At 37.5% G+C, this 19,404-nt stretch overlaps 1 protein-coding gene across 2 annotated transcripts in view; it reads right to left on the reverse strand.

The window, feature by feature from the left end:
• Positions 1–226: 226 nt before the first annotated feature.
• LAMA2 (laminin subunit alpha 2) overlaps positions 227–19,404 on the reverse strand; it is a 661,080-nt gene continuing 641,902 nt past the window's right edge. For both annotated transcript variants that reach the window (XM_046006188.1, XM_046006187.1), the window contains 4 exons: positions 13,574–13,727; positions 11,091–11,221; positions 8,988–9,210; positions 227–1,167 (listed from right to left, as the gene is read on the reverse strand). In XM_046006188.1, coding sequence (XP_045862144.1) covers positions 1,010–1,167; positions 8,988–9,210; positions 11,091–11,221; positions 13,574–13,727 — 666 coding nt within the window. In that variant the 3' untranslated portion in view covers positions 227–1,009. The remainder of the gene's footprint in view (positions 1,168–8,987; positions 9,211–11,090; positions 11,222–13,573; positions 13,728–19,404) is intronic.

Below are 19,404 nucleotides of genomic sequence, written 5' to 3' on the forward strand. Positions count from 1 at the left end.
CGGCATTGTTAGACTCCAACTATTTCTACTGAAGAGGGCAAACGAAACACTTCCTTCTTAAACTGATGAATAAAATCTAGAGTGGTCTTCTCACAGACCCTTTTGAAGATGATTTAAATAGTGGATTAAAGAAGAACAAAACAAAGACATATTTAAAGAAATGAATTTGTCAGGTTAAATTACAACTCAAAAAGACTCAGGGATGTACTGTTATTATGTTTTCGTTTATTGTTTCCTGGTAAGTAAAAATGCATTTCACCTCTGTGATTATGTATATTGTGATATTCACTGCAAACTGAAGGAGCCCAGAGTGTCAACACTGTAGTATCAAATGTGTGCTTAATTATCATTCTGGAACTTGGTTCTGGGGTCTCCCCAAAGCCTATAAATCATTATCAAACAAGAAAATCAAGTAATTAAGCTCTCTGGCCTGAATCTGATCTATACTCTCTAAATATATGCTCAGCATAAAAAAGTATTCACTCATATGGCTAGTTAAACTCCTGTTAATGAACTTGCCTCAGGAAATGATTTGCTAATGCCTTCTCAAACACAAGGAGTAAAGGAGCTGATTTCCTCCCAATCAAACATGCCAAATCCACTATTGTTTTCAGTGGCCTGAACAGAAAGCCAAGACTGACGTACATGAAAAAGGATGGTAGATATATTAATAGGAGTTAGTAAAAATAAACAAAAAAGTTGCCTTCACAAATAACATCTGAGCTCTTCTTGAGATGACTCCAAGTCATGCTGCAAATTCATTAATTTGTCTTTCATTTTTAAAATCACACAAAACAAGCAATTATTTAGAATGAAACAATTGGTTTAATATTTATGGGCTTGAGGAAACTTGAATTTAAATTCAGTCTGGGATCTGAATTAGCACCATCTAAGTACAGAAAGAATTCAATACACATGCACAAATTAGGTTTAATAACAGATATAGGTAAGATACATTTGTTTTACTTGATATACTTGAAGGACCTTTCTTGGAGTTAAACTTATTTGTCTAGTTGACCGGGCATGATACAGGTTGAACACCCCACAGCTCCAGGGCCTTGGCAAAATTGACCTCCAGAGGCTTGCCCATGCCTTTGGTGAGCCTCAGAGATCGGATGCAACCTCGAAACCTAACGTTGGTTGTCAGACCGAACTGGTTGAGGCCATCTGAAAAAAATGAGAAATGGGCTCAGTTTTAAAATGTAGCTTCCATGTTAAAGGTATTTTTTAAAAGATTTTATTTTTTTATTTGACAGAGACACAGTGAGAGAGGGAACACAAGCAGGGAGACGGGTAGAGTGAGAAACAGGCTTCCCTCCAAGCACAGAGCCCTACGTGGGCCTCCATCCCAGGACCCTGGGATCATGATCTGAGCAGAAGGAGACCCTTAAAGACTGAGCCACTCAGGCGCCTCTGTGTTAATGGAATTTTTTAAAAATTTAAAAATTTTAAATCTCTAGTGTAAACATATAGTGTTGCATTGTTTTCAGGTGTACAACCTAGTGATTCAAGAATCCCATATATAACTCTGTGCTCATTGAGATAAGTGTACCCTTAATCCTGTTCATCTGTTTTGCCCATCCCCCTACCCACATCCTCTCTGATAACCATCTGTTTGTTCTCTATATTTAAGAATCTGCATTTTGCTTTTTGACTTGTCTTTTTTCCCTTCTTCTGTGCATTTGTTTTGTTTCTTAAATTCTACATATGAGTGGAATTATATGGTCGTCTTTCTCTGGCTGGCTTATTTTGTTTAGCATTATACTATCTAGATCTATCCATGTTGCTGCAAATGGCAGGATTTCATTCTTTTTTAATGGCTGAGTAATATTCCAGTGTATGTGATATATATATGTAATATGTATATACACACATACATATTACATGTTCTGGCCTCCTTTGTTAAATATTAATTGACCATAAAAAGGTGGGTTTATTTCTAGGCTTTCCATTCTGTTCCATTGATCAGTGGGTCTATTTTTGTGCCAGTATCATGTTGTTTTGATTACTATAACTTTGTAATATGACTTGAAATCTGAAATTGTGATACCTCCAGCTTTGTGTTTCTTTTTCAAGATTGCTTTCACTATTTGGAATCTTTTGTGGTTTTATATAAATTTGAGGATTGTACAAGTTCTGTGAAAAATGCAGTTGGCATTTTGATGGGGATTGCATTAAATCAGAAGATTGCTTTGGGTATTATGGAAATTTTAACAATATTTGTGTTTCCAATCTATGAGCATGGGATGTTTGTGTCATTTTCAATTTCTTAATGTTTTGTAGTTTTCAGAATATATGTCTTTCATCCCATTGGTTAAAGTTATTCCTAGGTATTTGATTTTTTGTGCAATTATAAGTGGGGTTGTTTTCTCATTTTCTCTTTTGGCCACTTCATTATTAGTGTACAGAAATGCAATGGATTTCTGTACATTGATTTTGCATTGTGACCTTACTGAATTCCTTATCCATTCTAGTAGTTTTTTGGTGGAGTTTATCGTTTTCTATATATAGGTATCTGTCATCTTCAGATAGTGCAAATTTTACTTCTTCCTTATCAATTTGGATTGCTTTCATTCCTTTTATCTTACCTGAATGCTATGGCTAGGACTTTTAGTACCATGTTGAATAAAAACGATGAGAGTGGACATTCTTTTCTTGTTTTTTTACCTTAGTGGAAAGCTCTCAGTTTTTCACCATTGAGCATGATGTTAGCTGTGGGTTTTTTACATATGGCTTTTATTATGTTGCTGTATATTCCCTCTAAACCTATTTGTTGAGGATTTTTATCATACATGGATGTTGTACTTTGTCAAATGCTTTTTCTGTACCTATTGAAATGATTTTACAGTTTTTATCCTTTCTCTTGTTGATGTAATGTATTATACTGGTTGACTTGTGGTTATTATATCAAAATTGCATCCTGGGAATAAACCCTCTTGATAGAGGTGATTTTATAAAAATATATTGTTGGATTCAGATTCCTAGTATTTTGTTGAGGATTTTTTTTTTATCATTTTCATAAGCAATACTGGTCTGCAGTTCTCTTTTTTGGTAGAGTCTTATTCTGGTTTTGGTAATTCTGGCCTCATAGCATGAATCTGGAAGTTTTTCTTCCTCTTCTATTTTTTGGAATAGTTTTTTTGTTTTTTGTTTCCTTTTTGTTTGTTGTTGTTGTTTGTTTGTTTTTGGAATAGTTTGAGGAGAGTAGGCATTAACTCTTTAAATGTTTAAATTTTTGGTAGAATTCACTTGTGAAGCTATCTGGTCCTGGATTTCTGTTTGTTGGGAGTTTTTTGTTTACTCATTCAATTTTATTCCTAGTAATTGGTCTGTTCAAATTTTCTATTTCTTCCTGACTCAGTTTTAGGAGGTTATATGTTTCTAGGAATTTATCCATTTCCTCTAGGTTGTTCAATTGCTGGGATATAGTTTTTCATAATATTCTCTTAAAATCCTTGGTATCTCTGTGGTATAAAAATCACTTCTGATTTTGAGTCTTTTTAAAAAACTAATGGTTTATTAATTTTCAAAGAACCAGCTCTTGGTTTCATTGATCTGTTATATATGTTTTTAAAGTTTCTATTTCATTTATTTCTATGATAATCTTTATCACTTCTTCTACTGGTTTTGCGTTTGTTGTTCTTTTTCAAGTTCCTTTAGGTTTAAGGTTATGTTGTTTATTTGAGATATTTCTTGATTCTTGAGACAGGACTATATCGCTATATACTTCCTTCTTAGGACCACTGTATCCCAAAGATTGTATCTGTATCCCAAAGATTCTGGACCATAGTGTTTTCATTTTCATTTGTCTCCATGTATTTTTTTTTTATTTCTTGTTTAATTTCTTGGTTGATTTATTCATTGTTTAATAGCACGCTATTTAACCTCCATGTATTTGTGGTCTTTTCAGACTTTTTCTTGTGGTTGATTTCTAGTTTCAGTGCATTTTGGTCAGAAAAGATGCATGATATGACTGGGATTTTTCTAAATTTGTTGAGACTTGTTTTGTGGCCCAATATGTGATCTATTCTGGAGAATGTCTATGTGCACTTGAAAAGAATGCGTATCCTACTGTTCTGGGATGGAATGTTCTGATTATATCTGTTAAATCCACCAGGTCCCCTATGTCATTCAAACCCACTTTTTACCTTGTTGATTTTCTACTTAGACAACCTGTCCATTGATGTAAGTGGAATGTTAAAGTCCCCCCACTGTTACTGCATTATTATTGATTATTTCCTTTATATTTGTTATTAACTTTTAATGTATTTGGGTATATAAATATTTACCATTGTTATATCTTATTGTTGGATTGTCCCTTTAGTATCATAGAGTGCCCTTCTTTATCTCTTGTTACAGTCTTTGTTTTAAAGTCTATTTTGTCGAATATAAGTATTGCTACCCTAGCTTTCTTTTCACATCCATTTGCATGATAAATGTTTCTCCATCCCCTTACTTTTGATCTGCAGGTGTCTCTAGGTCTCAGATGAATTTCTTATAGACAGCATATAAATATTGTTTTTTTATCTTGCTTTTTATTTTTTTAATTTTTTCAGCATAACAGTATTCATATCTTTTTTTTTTTAATCCATCCTGTTACCCAATGTCTTTTGATTGGAGCATTTAGTCCATTTACATTCAAAGTAATTATTATCTGATAGGTATGTATTTATTGCTATTTTGTTATTTGTTTTGTGGTTGTTTTTGCAGCTCTCTGTTCATTTCTTCCTCTTTTCTCACCATAAGGTGGCTTTCTTTAGTGATACACTTGGATTCCTTTCTTTTTTTGTTTTGCGTATCACTGGTATTTGATTTGATTACTATAGGTTTGAACATAACATCTGCATATGGCAATCTATATTAAATTGATAGTCACTTAATTTTAAACCCATTTTTTATTCGTCTCCTCCCTACATTTTAGGCATATGGTGTCATACTTCACACCTTTTTATTTTGTGAGTCCCTTGACTGATTTTTTTTTTTTTTAAGATTTTATTTATTAGACAGAGAGAGAGATCACAAGTAGGCAGAGAGGCAGGCAGAGAGAGAGGAGGAAGCAGGCTCCCTTCGGAGCAGAGAGCCCAATGCGGGGCTCAGTCCCAGGACCCTGAGATCATGACCTGAGCCGAAGGCAGTGGCTTAATCCACTGAGCCACCCAGGCGCCCCCCCTTGACTGATTTTTACAGATATATGTATTTTTAACTGCTTTGTACTTCCTACTTTTCTTACTCTTACTTATGGTCATTCCCTTCCACTCAGAGTCTCATTTAACATTTCTTGGAGGGCTGATTTTGTGGTCAGGAACTCCTTTAACCTGTGTTTGTCTGAGAAACTCTCTCCTATTCTGAATAATAGCCTTACTGGATAGAAAATTCTTAGATGCAGATTTCTTTCCTTTTAGCACTTTGAATATATTATTCACTGCCTTCTGGCTTGCAAAGTTCCTGCTGAAAAATCTGATAGCCTTATGGGATTTCCTTTTGTATAACTATTTTCTTTTCTCATGCTTCTTTTAAATTTCTCTTTTTATCACTATGTGTTTTGATGTGCACCACTTGGGTTGATTTTGTTGAGGACATTTGTGCTTCCTGGTCTGAATTTCTGTTTTTTTCCCCAGGTTTGGAAAGTTTTCAACTATTATTTCTTCAAATAAATGTTCTGCCCCCTTTTATCTCTGTTCTTCTGAGATCCCTATATTGCAAATGTCCTTACCCTTGATGGAGTCACTGAGTTCTCTAAGTCTATTCTCATTTTGCATAATTTTTTTTCTCTCACCTGCGTAGGTTGTTTACTTTCCATTACTCGGTCCTCCAGGTTTCTGATGTGTTCTTCTGCATCTGCTAATCTGCTATTTATTCCATCTAGGGTACTTTTAATTTCAATTATTGTGTTCCTCATGTCTGGTTCTTTTTTTAATCTTTGTTAAGGGTCTCATTGATGTTCTCCAGTCTTCTCTCAAGTCCAGTGAGTACCTTTATGATCATTACTGTAAATTCTCTATCAGGCATATTCTATATTTCACTTAGGTCTCTTGCTATAATTTTGTCCTGTTCTTTCATTTGGGACATTTTCCTCTGTCTCCTTATTTTGTCTAACTCTCTGTATCTCTGTGTTAGGAAAGTCAGCTAAGTCTCTTGCTCTCAAAAGTAGTGGGTGAGTATGTCCTTTTAACAAGGCAGAGCTGGTCACCTGCCAGAAGGAATGTGCCTCTGTGGCTGTGACCAGGCCAATCTGCCAAATGCAGGTAAGCAGGGTGCAGAGTTTTAACACATCACATATGCCCTCTGTGGGAGGTGACTGGCCACTGCTGCTGGCATGGAGGCCCTGCAAAGCATGAGGTTGGGAGATGCAGTGTTGGCAATGTTTGTGGTGGTCTTTGGAGGTAGGGAGGTCACAGAGCCAAGACTGAAGCAGGCCAGGCTGAAGTGTATGGGGCTTGGTGTAAGTAAGTTAGGTAATGAATGTTGGGTCTGCACTGGTTCCTGCCGGTGGCGGTGTGTTTGTGGTGGGCGGCAGGGGAGAGAAATGGCATCTGCTGGCTTCTTTGTTCCTGGAATAGTCTCCTAGCAATCTCTGTCTCTCTGGGACAGTAAATAACTCCCTCCTCTATGTCCCAGGTGTTTTTTAAATTGCTGCTTCTTTGCTGTTTTTTTTTTTTACAGGCTGTTTGTTGTGCTCTCTCTTTATGGGTGGGGACTTCTTACCATCCTTCTGGCTCTCCCAGAGTCAGGTTTGCTGATTTTTAACATTCCAGGCTTTACGTCCTACTGGTGGTTGTTAAGAACTGACAAAATTTGACCTCTCTGATTTTCAAAGCCAGGTATTATAAGGATTTGTCTTTCCTATGCAGACTCCCCAGTGTGATAGTCTACTCTCTCCTCTCTCCACACCTGTAGCTCCCTCCCTCCCTTCTGCCAATGGCAAACCCAGCTCCTCACTGGGTTTGTGCCCTTCCAACCCTCTTCAATGTGGCCTCTTCTTCACATTTAGTTGTGGAATTTTTCCTTCCTGTCTTCAGTTCATTTTCTGGGTTATTTACACTGATGTGTATGTTATCTAGTGTGTCTGTGGGACAAGGTGAACTTAGAGTCCTTTCTGCCATCTTCCCTGAAGGTTTTTTAAGGGAATTTTTTTTTTTTAAAGATTTTATTTATTTGACAGAGAGAGGTCACAAGTAGGCAGAGAGGCAGGCAGAGGGAGAGGGTGAAGCAGGCTCCTCGCGGAGCAGAGAGCCCGATGCGGGGCTCGATCCCAGAACCCTGGGATCATGACCTGAGCCGAAGCAGAGGCTTAACCCACTGAGCCACCCAGGCGCCCCATTAAGGGAATGTTTTAAAGTCAGCTGTTAGCTTCAGATTAAATTGGAAGGACATTTTAGGTAAAGTTAGTGATTTTGTTCTTTAGCTTTGCTCACAGTTAAACTTATAGCATTTCTATAGTTATGTATTCTGAAATCTGGAGACCTATAGAATTATGTATTTTTTTTGAGAGACTATTCATTTATTTCTTATTTTTTTTTATAAACATATAATGTATTTTTATCCCCAGAGGTACAGGTCTGTGAATCACCAGGTTTACACACTTCACAGCACTCACTATAGCACATACCCTCCCCAATGTCCATAACGTCCCTCCCCCTCTCCCAACCCCACCTCCCCCCAGCAACCCCCAGTTTGTTTTGTGAGATTAAGAGTCACTTATGGTTTGTCTCCCTCCCAATCCCATCTTGTTTCATTTATTATTCTCCTATCCCCCTAACCCCCCATGTTGCATCTCCACGTCCTCATATCAGGGAGATCATATGGTAGTTGTCTTTCTCTGATTGACTTATTTCATTAAGCATGATACCCTATGTATTTTAAGATAGCAATTTGGTTTGGAATGAACAAATTTATAGCTGTGATATATTATGGGATTTAATGAAAGAATTCAATCGACCAAATACTTTACTGAATTAGGATATGGGCTTTTAATGGTGACTTTATTAGTTTTTTACATTGTAAAAATACTAAAGGTTAAGTTGGTTGAAAACTCACAGATTTTGTTTTTGTTGCTAAGAAGACACTCCATTCTTTCAGCAGGCCTTGCAGATGCTAACTAGGATCCCGTTTCATAGACCGTGAATGGAGAAATACACTGTCTCCTTCATAGTATTTGGGGGTTATCCTGATTGAAGCGGAAGTAGGTTCTTTTCAAACTTAGAAGCAATTTTGGAAAAAGGAATTGTGAACTGGTCCCCATTGCTCCTGTATCTTTTTCTCCATTAACCACTGCTGAATATACATTTTGCTTGTTTTGTTAAGTAGAGGAGCTTTACCTAAATAGGAATTTATGTAAAGAGAAACCATTTTTCTCTTGCCAAAATGCTGAAAGACCATTCCAAGAATGTGTTATTACTGTTTGTAAAGAAGCAGTTGGGTTATTTCTCATCAAGTTGGGCACTCTTGTTTATGGGCAATTTTGGTAACTCTCTGTGGTTTCAATGTTATACTTCATGTGCTGGTTAGGGATTTTGAATGCAGATTTATTACTTGGGTTTCTTTGTAATATAAACTCTATAATAACCTAAGGGGGAAATTAGCTGGTTTAACCCAATGATTTCCAGAACTTGAGGAAATACGTTCCATTATATTTTATGATTCCTTTGGTATATTAATTTTCAAAAAATCAGAAAGAACACCAAGTCTGGCCTTCATTGCTGTTAAATGCCTCATATCTTTTATAAGCCAAATTCATTTCCTCTAGCCCCCATTTCCCCATGAATGAAACTTCGGGGGCTATCATGTAAAGTTTAGTCCCATGTGGTTTATATAAGTAATATGCTCATTTTACACACTGGAAATTTCAGGTAAGGTGTTATTTATGGGAGTAGATTCTAAAGCTAGGAAGTGTACTTAAGCACACATTCTTGGACATATTTACAGAAAAATAAATATTTTAAATCCAGTACAGCAAAGAAATTCTTGCTGGAGTAGATGGAACTCACCTGGGAAACCACCAACAAACACAGGGTCATTTGTATCAGCTGATGTAGAGGCTTGGTTTGGGCTCTGGGCTTCCACTTGATTCCCATCTACTGTAAGCTCAATGCGGTGTTTGATTTTGTTGGCTGTGACTTTATGCCACTTTCCATCACACAAATGCCCTGGGATCCCAGCATCATAGACAGCAGTGAATCGGCCGGCGCCATTGTCCACATGAAACATAAGCTAGAAGGTAGGAAAGCAAACAGTCACAGATGGTATCATTAGAAAGGTATCATGATGGTTCACATAGCAAAAATTGTTATGATTCTAGGAGAGTCATCAGCCGGAGAGTTAGAAATGAATATATCTGGGGCATTTTAAAACTTAAAAAAAAAGTTAACCGAAGTTAAAATACAAATTTAATAACCAGGAGTCACAAAGTATGTTTTTTGCTTCTGGGCATTGTTGGGAGCAATAGGCAAGATGTGTGAGACTCATAATAATTCTGCTTTCAGAAAATGTGACATATAATTTGAGGGTAGCCGACCAAAAAAAAAAGGACCTCATATGCACAGGGACAAATCCTACCATAGATCTTTACAGAGTGTGAGAGTTCTTAATGAACCTTACAAAATTTCTTAAAAGATGTTTAGAGTGATTCATTCATTCGATTTACAAATTCATTTTAGAGGATTATTTTTTTTAATGTAAGCTTTTGATGTTTTAATTGCATATATTCTTTTTTCCTTCATGGATTCCATTTTATATGCAGGATTGAGAATAACATCAATTACTTTCCTGGGCAGGCTTCATGTCACGGTGCCAAAAACTTTGAGCCAGGAGGCCAGTTAAATTCTTAACAATGAAAAATTTAGATTGGAAGTTCATGTCTAAATAAGAAAAATCTGTTTTCAGTAACATGGCACAGTCCCTGAAATTTGAGATGACAGAATTCTTTTGAAGCTGATGAAGGAAAGAAACATATTGAAACATTAAAAACAGTCAGTCTGGCAACACATTTGACAAGGTAAAAGAAAGACACAAGGGTTTTAAAAAGATGACAAACTGCAATAGGTGAAAAGTTTGTAAATTAAATGGTAATGTAAAGATTAAGATTTTACTACATTGGGTAGAGTTTGTAATAGCAGGACTTGGTGAGAAATACACGTGCATTGTATTGGAACTTGTTACTCCAACAAATTGATAATAACAGTGGTTGTAAGCAGGTGATGAAATGAAGCTTACTCTAAGATGTAGTGAACGTGTTTGAAAATCTGCAAAGCTATTAGCTCCCCCTCCCCCCCTTTTTTTTTTGCCTCTGATGATGGTTTAAAGACAGGAGGGGGAGAGGAGGCAACGGAAAGCATATTTGAGGTTACCATGTGGTCTTTCTTCTTGGGAGGCCACAATACTCTATGAGTGGAAATATGACCGGAGATGTAGTATGATTCCTATTTAAGAACCAGATAGAAAACTTGGGTAACTTCTTGCTTTGTCTGCCTCTTTACCTGCTGCCTGTACAAAGTATATACACATTGCATATATTGCAGGATGCTATTCATAGGCAGCCAGGGATTGGAGAGGTGTTTAGAATTAGCTTACCCATTGTAAGCAAATTGACAAAATTTATTATACTAATATAAATTTAGTATAAATCTGCATTCTTTTTGAAATAGTATCAAGATGATTTTAAACAACCACTAAGAAAGTGGTATGTCAGTTGACCCCCTTGACTTCTTAGAAGTGCCTACTGGGTTAGAAGAGGCAAAGACTGATTTTAGACAATCCAGGCCCCCTCCTCTTTTTTTCACTGGAATCTATAGTTTTACATACAGGGTATTCATGTACCTTTAACAACACAGTAAGAGCCAGAGATCTCAAACCATCTGGCCCATTATTCGTTAACACACGGTTGGCTTACTGTAGAATTAGCACATCAAGAGTTTACACTGGTCTACAGAGTAAGTACGCTGAAAACACACATTAGAGATAATCTAGAGGGGTGGAAAGATATAATCTAGTTTTTCCCAACAAAGAACACAGTAGGGCCTCACAAAGAGGTTCTTATATATGAACAACACTGCTGTAAGGAAATCAGAAACAGTTCGAAAACTGACACTCACCTTTTCATCAACCATTTCAATACCCATTCCATCCATTTTCTGACTGCTGATTCCCAGAAGAACTCCAGTGGTTCTAGTTGTGCGGAATTCAAATTCTACAAGAAGGTCCAATCCCACTTTGAACCCACCAACTGTAAAATGAAGATTTTTTTTTTTAAATCATGAATTATAGTTTAGGGATTGTTAACTCAAATTTGTACAAAGCCATGGTTTAGATTTCAGTTCAGATGTTAGTCAATTATAATAAGTTCCAGACTCTTATGGCCCATACTTCCAACCACTGTATCATATGACACCCTTTATAGTTATTGCTTATTTTCTTGGTTGCCTTCCCTCCTAGCATGTAAGTTCTGGGAGGGCAATTTTATTTTTGTGCCTACCAAAGTATCTGGCACATAGGGAGGTTTAATACATAGTTGTTGAATAAATAAATGGATGAACCCACACTGAGATTAACTCAAAGAATCTCACAGCACTGTATGGTTATGTTGGAAGTCCTACTGTTAGATTAAGTCAAGCATTTCAGTGATTATTCAGTAAAATTTTACCAGGTCACTCTAACATTACTGTGCCACAGTGATCTGAAAGGGTTCAAACTTTCCCATTTTATTAATAAAGAAAGGAATTATAAGCACAATTTTGAAGGAATAGAATCTGCAACACAAATAGATGTTTCCAGTTCATCCAGGGCAAGAATTTTCTATAATTTCTTATATTTGATACATTATTTAATCTTTTAGAGAATATTTAAGACCTGCCTCTTAGAAACAAAATCATTCATTAAGAGCAGGCTAGATCACATGAACTGCATGGAGTGCTAGGGAAGAACTCATGGAAATTTTCTGCATGTCTTTTATTTGTTAGGCAAGAAATAAGTGCTGTGTGTAACCACAGTTGTCTCTCATGAAGGGCAGTGTCGCTTATGTGAAAAACTTGTTCTACTCAGAACCTTGATGGCTTTGCAATGTGCACAGGCGGATTTGGAACAGATTTCAAGAGAAAAAGAAGCAATTGTTCTGCAAAATAAAACAGAAAGTGCTTGTTTTTGTCCCTGAAAGGGAGAAGTAAGGAACAACATGAAGCAGTTCAGCTGACGACAGAGAGAGTGAAATGGCCAGCAAAAGCCACAGTGATCGGGTAGCTGAAAAGTTTTTAAAGGTTTACTTGAAGTTGCATCTTTCCAGTGACATAAGCTTTTCTAACTGTCCAAGTCTTATATAAATCGTAGTACACTGTCTGTTGAGGGGATGGCAGGAGTTGTTGGAAATTGGGGAAGCGCCTCACTTTTTGGTCCAGTTTGATCCAGAACCAAAAGAGCCCAGGCAAAATGGCAAGTCAGTATATCAACTGCTGAAACTTGCCATCAAATTTGACTAAGAGAATGCCAGCCACCTGTGAGTTTGCAGAAATCTTGGGGAAGACTGGATTTTCACTGCACGGGCAACATTGGACCCATCATTACCCCGGTGTTTTAATGTTTAACATATCCTTTGTTTATCTCTTTTCTGCTTCTGCTATTGGTGAAATGTCCCTGCCCCCCATCTCTGAAAACTTTTGCATGTGAGTATTCATCTCACTTTTAGAGCCTAACTCAAATGTCAATTCCTGATTTCCCCAACCAAGATTAATTTTTCTTCTAAATATCCACATAAAATTTCTTGTATGTCTTTTATAGTTTTAAATATTTTTTTTATTTGACTTATGATTTCTGAACAGACCAATACTTACCTATTGATAGGATATTTTTGAAGGAAGGAACAATACCTTATTTACTTCCGTTTCCCATGATAACTTCTATATATTATGTGTGCATTAATTCTTTTCTAAAAATAAATGCATGTATCTATGGTAACCCTAGGACTAAATAGTCTATGTTAATAGTCTATGTTAATGTCTTTTTTGGTTATTATATAGAATTTATTTTCTTTCCTTTTTTCCAAATTGTGCATTTAATATTAGAGATCCAGACTTGGTCTGGAAATGCTCACTAGAAGGGGCAGATCCTTAAAGTCAGGGGAAAAGTACGAGCCATCATCACCATCAATGAGACATAGACACTAGTATGTGTGTATTGGATGTGTGAGTGGGTGATTATGACATGAAGCTTCACAAAGAATTGAAGAGAGGAAGAAAGAAAAATCCTATCTCATTTTCAGAAAGGTAGACAGGGAAACCTGGAAAGTAGATAAATTACATGTATAAACATATAGACCTTCTTGTAGAATTAAATTTATTTTGATATTGATCTCTAGGGAAGAAGATGAAATAAACTTTCCAAATAGCCTTTTATTTTCTTTTTCCTATTAGTTTGTCTAAGAATAAGATATCTTAATGTTTGACATTTTTATTATTTCTATACATTTTTATTTCTGGTTTAGGTATACTAATTTAAGAAATCCAGGGCTTTTATTTTCCCCTATAAGCAAGAAGTTAGTATTGGTACATACTTAATATTCAACAGGAAGAAAATGGGGGTGCCTCACCTGCTTTGGCAAAACCTGTTCCATCAAAATATGTTCCTTTCTGAGCATTAGCAAAACATGTTCCAACATGGAAGCTGGAGGTTGGCTGTTCGAGGTCAGCAGGGGCCTCCACCATCTGAAAATTCCTGATGCAGCCATCAATGCTATAGGTCACCTAAATATTCAGGTCAGAAAAAAACAAATATCAGGTTTTACCAGAACTTTGCCTTTATATGGAATGCAGCAATTTGTGGGGATGCTGTGTGCTTGCAGTCATTGGCCAGTTGTCTTAAGATAGCCCCCAAACTACCTAGAGCTGTACTATCACCCCGAGCTCCCTACAATGGGTGCAGAGAATCCCGTGCTGTCCTTTTCCACTAGGATGAATCTTGCCTGTGTCTAGATTGTTTTGATATTCTAAATAGTGTACACTGTGTCTCTAATGGGACCTCTGGTTTGCAGAACTATGTGCTCCATGTGAATATCATAACTTTTAATTATTCTCTTATGCTGGATCTGGTCCAAGATGGTGTGATGAAGGAAGATCCTGAACTCACTTCCATGGACCCACTAAATCTCTAACTGCTTATGAAGCAATTCCTCCTGTAGAAGAATCAAAGGCTGACTGCATAGCACAACGAAAGGTAGAATGGCAAGAGACATAGCAATGAAGGAAATCTCCACCCCCAACGCTATGAATAGCAGTGGTGAGGGATAGTGCTGAGGGACGGAGAACAGATTCCTCTACAGAAAAAGAGCAACTAGTACCTAAAAGGTTCAGCTCCAGAACCCTGCCAAATGGCTGGGGAGCTGCTGGAACTCTCTGGGTCAGTGGTCTGGTCTAGTGAGAGCCATGATTTATGTTCCCCTCTACCCCCCCCCTTTTTTAAGTTTTTATCTACTTATTTGACAGAGTGAGATGCAGAGGGAAAGGGAGAAGCAGGCTTCCCACTGAGCAGGGAGTCTGATGTGGGGCTTGATCCCAGCACCCTGAAGGCAGACGCTTAACAACTGAGCCACCCTGGTGCCCCTGTCCCCCTTCCATGTTGATAGCATGGAGCACAGCAGGAGCCCTTGCTGGCCTATTGCCTCCATGAAGCCCCAGGCCCATAGATTACACCAGCTTCAGCTGTCCCACCAAGGTGACCCCAGGGTGGTACACACTGGGACACCAGTGGTCAGCACTCCCTCTAGCTCCAGCCATCACACCAAGATTACACAGGAACAAAGCATACTGGAACACTCCAGGCCTGCACTACCTCAGCTCCAGATGGCATGCTAGGGCAATCCCGGCACAGACCTCTCCAAGATCTTCTGACTGATGGCTGACTGAGCACCACCAGGGTGCACCCTGCACTGAGTGCCCCAGGAACCTCCAGGCCATGCTTGATTTAGTTCCAGCTATTCCACCAGGGGACCCCCCCTCCATGGGGAGCATCCCAGGACTCTCCAGACTGCATCCAACTTCAGCTCTAGCCACCCCAGGAGAGCCACCCTCTGCAGAAAGGCCCCCAGCTTATACCTACGTCAGCGGTGTCTTCTGTGTGGAGAGCCCTGGGAACCCCTGAATTGTACATACTTCAGCTTCAGTTGTCCTATCAGAATACCCTCTGTGCATAGAACCTCAGGACCACCCCAGCACATACCCAGTTCAGCTCCAGCACAGAGTGCCTTGTGACACCCCAGCCCATGCCAGCCAGCAAGAGTCACCAGGAACACACAGTCTGCACAGGGGATGACCATACATAAGACCATTCCTTACAATTTAGGAGAAGTAGCTGTTCTGAAACATAAAGTCAAGCAAAATGGGGAAACAGAGAAATATGTTCCAAACAAAAGAACAAGACAAAACTTCAGAAAAAGAACTACATGAAACAGAGATAAGCAATATGCCTAATGAAGAGTTTTAACTAATGATTATAAAGATACTCACTAGACTGGAGAGAAGAGTAGAAGAACTCAGTGAAAACTTCAACAGAGATGGAAAAATATAAAAAGGACAAATCAGTTTTGGAGAATATAATAACTGAAATGAAAAACACATTGGGAATAACAGGAGATAAACAGAGGCAGAAGAATAGATCAGTAATTTGGAAGATGGTAATGGAAAACACATAAGCTAACAAAAAAAAGGAAAAAGAATTTTTAAAAAATAGGATAGATTAAGGGATCTCTTGGACAACATAAAGCAAATAAACATTTGCATTATAGGGGTGGCAGAAAGCTTCCTTAACCAAAGAAAGGAAATAGACTTCCAGGTTCTAGAAACACAGAGAGTTCTAAACAATAATTAAAATGCCAGAGATTAAAGATAAAGAGAGAATTTTTAAGAGGAGCAAGAGAAGCAAAATTATGTACTAGAAAAATCCCACGAGTCTATCTGCTGATTTTTTAGTAGAAATTTTGCAAGCTAGAAGGAAGTGGCATGATATATTCAGTGTGGAAAGAAAAATAAAACTTATAATAAGAATACTCTATCCAGCAAGATTATCATTCAGAATTGAAGGAGAGAAAAAGGAGTTCATCATCACTGAAGTGGCCTTGTAAGAAACGTTAAATGGACTTCTTTAAAGGGTAAGGGCATAATTAGATGTAAGAAAACTATGAATAAAAACAGGTAAAATATGACAGTATAGACATAAAATGTGGAGGAGGGAGTAAATGTGCTCCTTTAGAATGTGTTTGACTTTATTTATTTATTTTTTAAATATTTTATTTATTTGACAGAGAGAAATCACAACTAGGCAGAGAGGCAGGCAGAGAGAGAGGAGGAAGCAGGCTCCCCGCGAAGCAGAGAGCCCGATGTGGGGCTTGATCCCAGGACCCTGGGATCATGACCTGAGCCTGAGCCGAAGGCAGAGGCTTTAACCCACTGAGCCACCCAGGCACCCCATAGAATGTGTTTGACTTTAAATGGTGATCAATAGAGACTGCTATGTACTTGAATATTATATGTGAACCTCATGGTAACCACAAACCCCAAACATATAATAGATACACAAAAATATAAAGAGAAAGCCAACCACGACACTACAAAGAGTCGTCGATCACAAAGAGTGCAATAGAAGAAAGAAATAGAGAACTACGGAAACAATGAGAAAGCAATTAACAAAATGGCATTAAGTACATACTTAATAATAATTATGTTAAATATAAATGACCTAAATGCACAGAGAGTGGTAAAATAAGTTAAAAAAGCAAGACCCATTTATCTGTTATATACAAGACACTCACTTCAGACCTAGAGACACTTATGGACCGAAAGTGAAGAGATGGAAAGAGCTATACGGTGCAAATAGAAGAGGAAAAAAAAGCCAGGGCAGGGGTATCTATAATTAGACAAAATAGACTTTAAAACAAAGACTAACAGGAGACAAAAGGAGGACATCACACAATAATAAGGGATCAACCCAGCAAAAGGATATAACAATTGTGAATATCTATTCACCCAATATCATAGCATCTAAGTACATAAAGCAGATATTAACAGACATAAAAGGAGAATTGAAAGCAATACAATAATAGCAGGAGATTTTCATACCCCACTTATATCAACAAATACATCATCCAGGATGAAAATAGGGAAATAGTGTCTTTGAAGGACACACTCGATCAGATGGACATAACAAATATATACAGAACATTCCATCTCAAAACAGCAGAATACACACCCTCTTTAAGAGCAAATGAAATATTCTCTAGGATAGATCACATGTTAGGCCACAAAATATGACTGAAGAGACTGACATCATTTGCATCTTTTCTGGTCACATGGTACAAAGCTAGAAAGAAGTCACAAGAAAAAATTGAAAAAAAAAAAAAAAAAACACAAGTATGTGGACACTAAACAGTTTGCAACTAAACAACCATCAGGTCACTGAAGGTATTAAAAATGAAGATGAAAATACAATGGACACAGCAAAATCAGTTCTAAGAGGGAAATTTATAGCAATTGATAGGCCTACCTCACAAAAAAAAAAATCTCAAGTAAAAAATCTAACCTTGGGGCACCTGAGTGGCTCAGTGGGTTAAAGCCTCTGCCTTCGGCTCAGGTCGTGATCCCAGGGTCCTGGGATCGAGCCCCGCATTGGGCTCTCTGCTTGGAGGGAAGCCTGCTTCCTCCTCTCTCTCTGCCTGCCTCTCTGCCTACTTGTGATCTCTGTCTGTCAAATAAATAAATAAAAATCTTTAAAAAAAAATCTAACCTTATGTATAAAATAACTAGATAAAGAACAAATAAGAACAAAAGTGAAGAGAAGAAAGGAAATGATAAAGATCTGAGCAGGAATAAATGAAAGAGACAAAACAATAGAAAAGATCATGGGGTGCCTGGGTGTCTCAGTCGGTTAAGTGTCTGCCTTCGGCTTAGGTCATGATCCCAGGGTCCTGGGATAAAGCCTGCATCAGACTCCTTACTCAGTAGGGAGTCTACTTCTCCCCATCCCTCTGCCTGCTGTTCTCCCTGCTTGTGCTCTCTCTCTCTGTCAAATAAATAAATAAAATCTTAAAAAAATAATCAATGAAACCAAGAACTGGTTCTTTGAAAAGGTAAACAAAACTGATAAACCTTTAGCTGGATTCACCAAGAAAAAAAGAGTACCCAAATAAAATCAGAAATGAAAAAGAACAATTGATACTACAGAAATACAAAGGATTATAAGAGACTACTATGAAAAATTATATGCAAACACATTGGACAATTTAGAGAAATGGGCAAATTCCGAGAAATACACAATCTTCCAAAACTGAATTAAGAAGAAACAGACAATCTGGAGAGACCAATTGCTAGTAACAAAATTGAATGTGTAATCAAAAACTACCAACAAAGAAAGTCTTAGACCAGGTGACTTGGCAGGTGAATTCTACCAAACATTTATAAAGAAGAGTTAATACCTATTCCCCTCAAACTATTCTAAAAAGTAGAAGAGGAAGTTTTCAAATACATTCTATGAAGCCAGCATTACCATTATACCTAAACCAGACAAAGATTCCACAGAAAAAAGGAGAACTATAGGCTAATTATCTCTGATGAACATAAAAGCAAAAAATCCTCAGCAAAACATTAACAAACCACATTTCATGGAATATTAAAAATACAATCAAGTAGGACTTATTCTGGGGATGCAAGAATGGTTCAACATTCAAAAATCAACATATGCTACCTTTACCACAATGGAAAATAAAAATCATTTAATCCTCTCAATAGATGCAGAAAAAACATTTGATAAAATTCAACATCTGTTAATAAAAACTCTTAACAAGGTGGGGTAGGAGGGAACATACCTCAACATAATAAAGGTCATATATGAAAAACCCAGAACTAATACTATACACAAGGGTGAAAAACTGAGAGCTTTTCTCTAAGATCAGGATCAAGACCAGGATGCCCATTCTTGACACTTTTATTCGACATAGTACCGAGTATCCTAGCCACCTCAATCAGACAAGAAATAAAAGGTGTCCAAATTGGTAAGGAAGAAGTTAAACGGTTAAACTGTCATTACTTGCAAATCATATACCATACAAAAAAGAAAAAAAACCTTAAAAACTCAGCCAAAAAAATTATTAGAAGAAATGAATACAGTAAAATTAGAGGATACAAAATTAATACCCAGAGATTGATTACATTTTTATATACTAATTAAAAAAAGTAGCAGAAAGAGAATTTAGAGAATGATTCCATTTACAATTGCAATAAAAAGAATGAAATAGGGTGCCTGGGTGGCTCAGTGGGTTAAGCCGCTGCCTTCGGCTCAGGTCATGATCTCAGGGTCCTGGGATTGAGTCCCGCATCCGGCTCTCTGCTCAGCAGGGAGCCTGCTTCCCTCTCTCTCTCTCTCTCTCTGTCTGCC

Source organism: Meles meles, chromosome 5 (assembly GCF_922984935.1).
Source record: "Meles meles chromosome 5, mMelMel3.1 paternal haplotype, whole genome shotgun sequence".
Lineage (NCBI taxonomy): Eukaryota > Metazoa > Chordata > Mammalia > Carnivora > Mustelidae > Meles > Meles meles.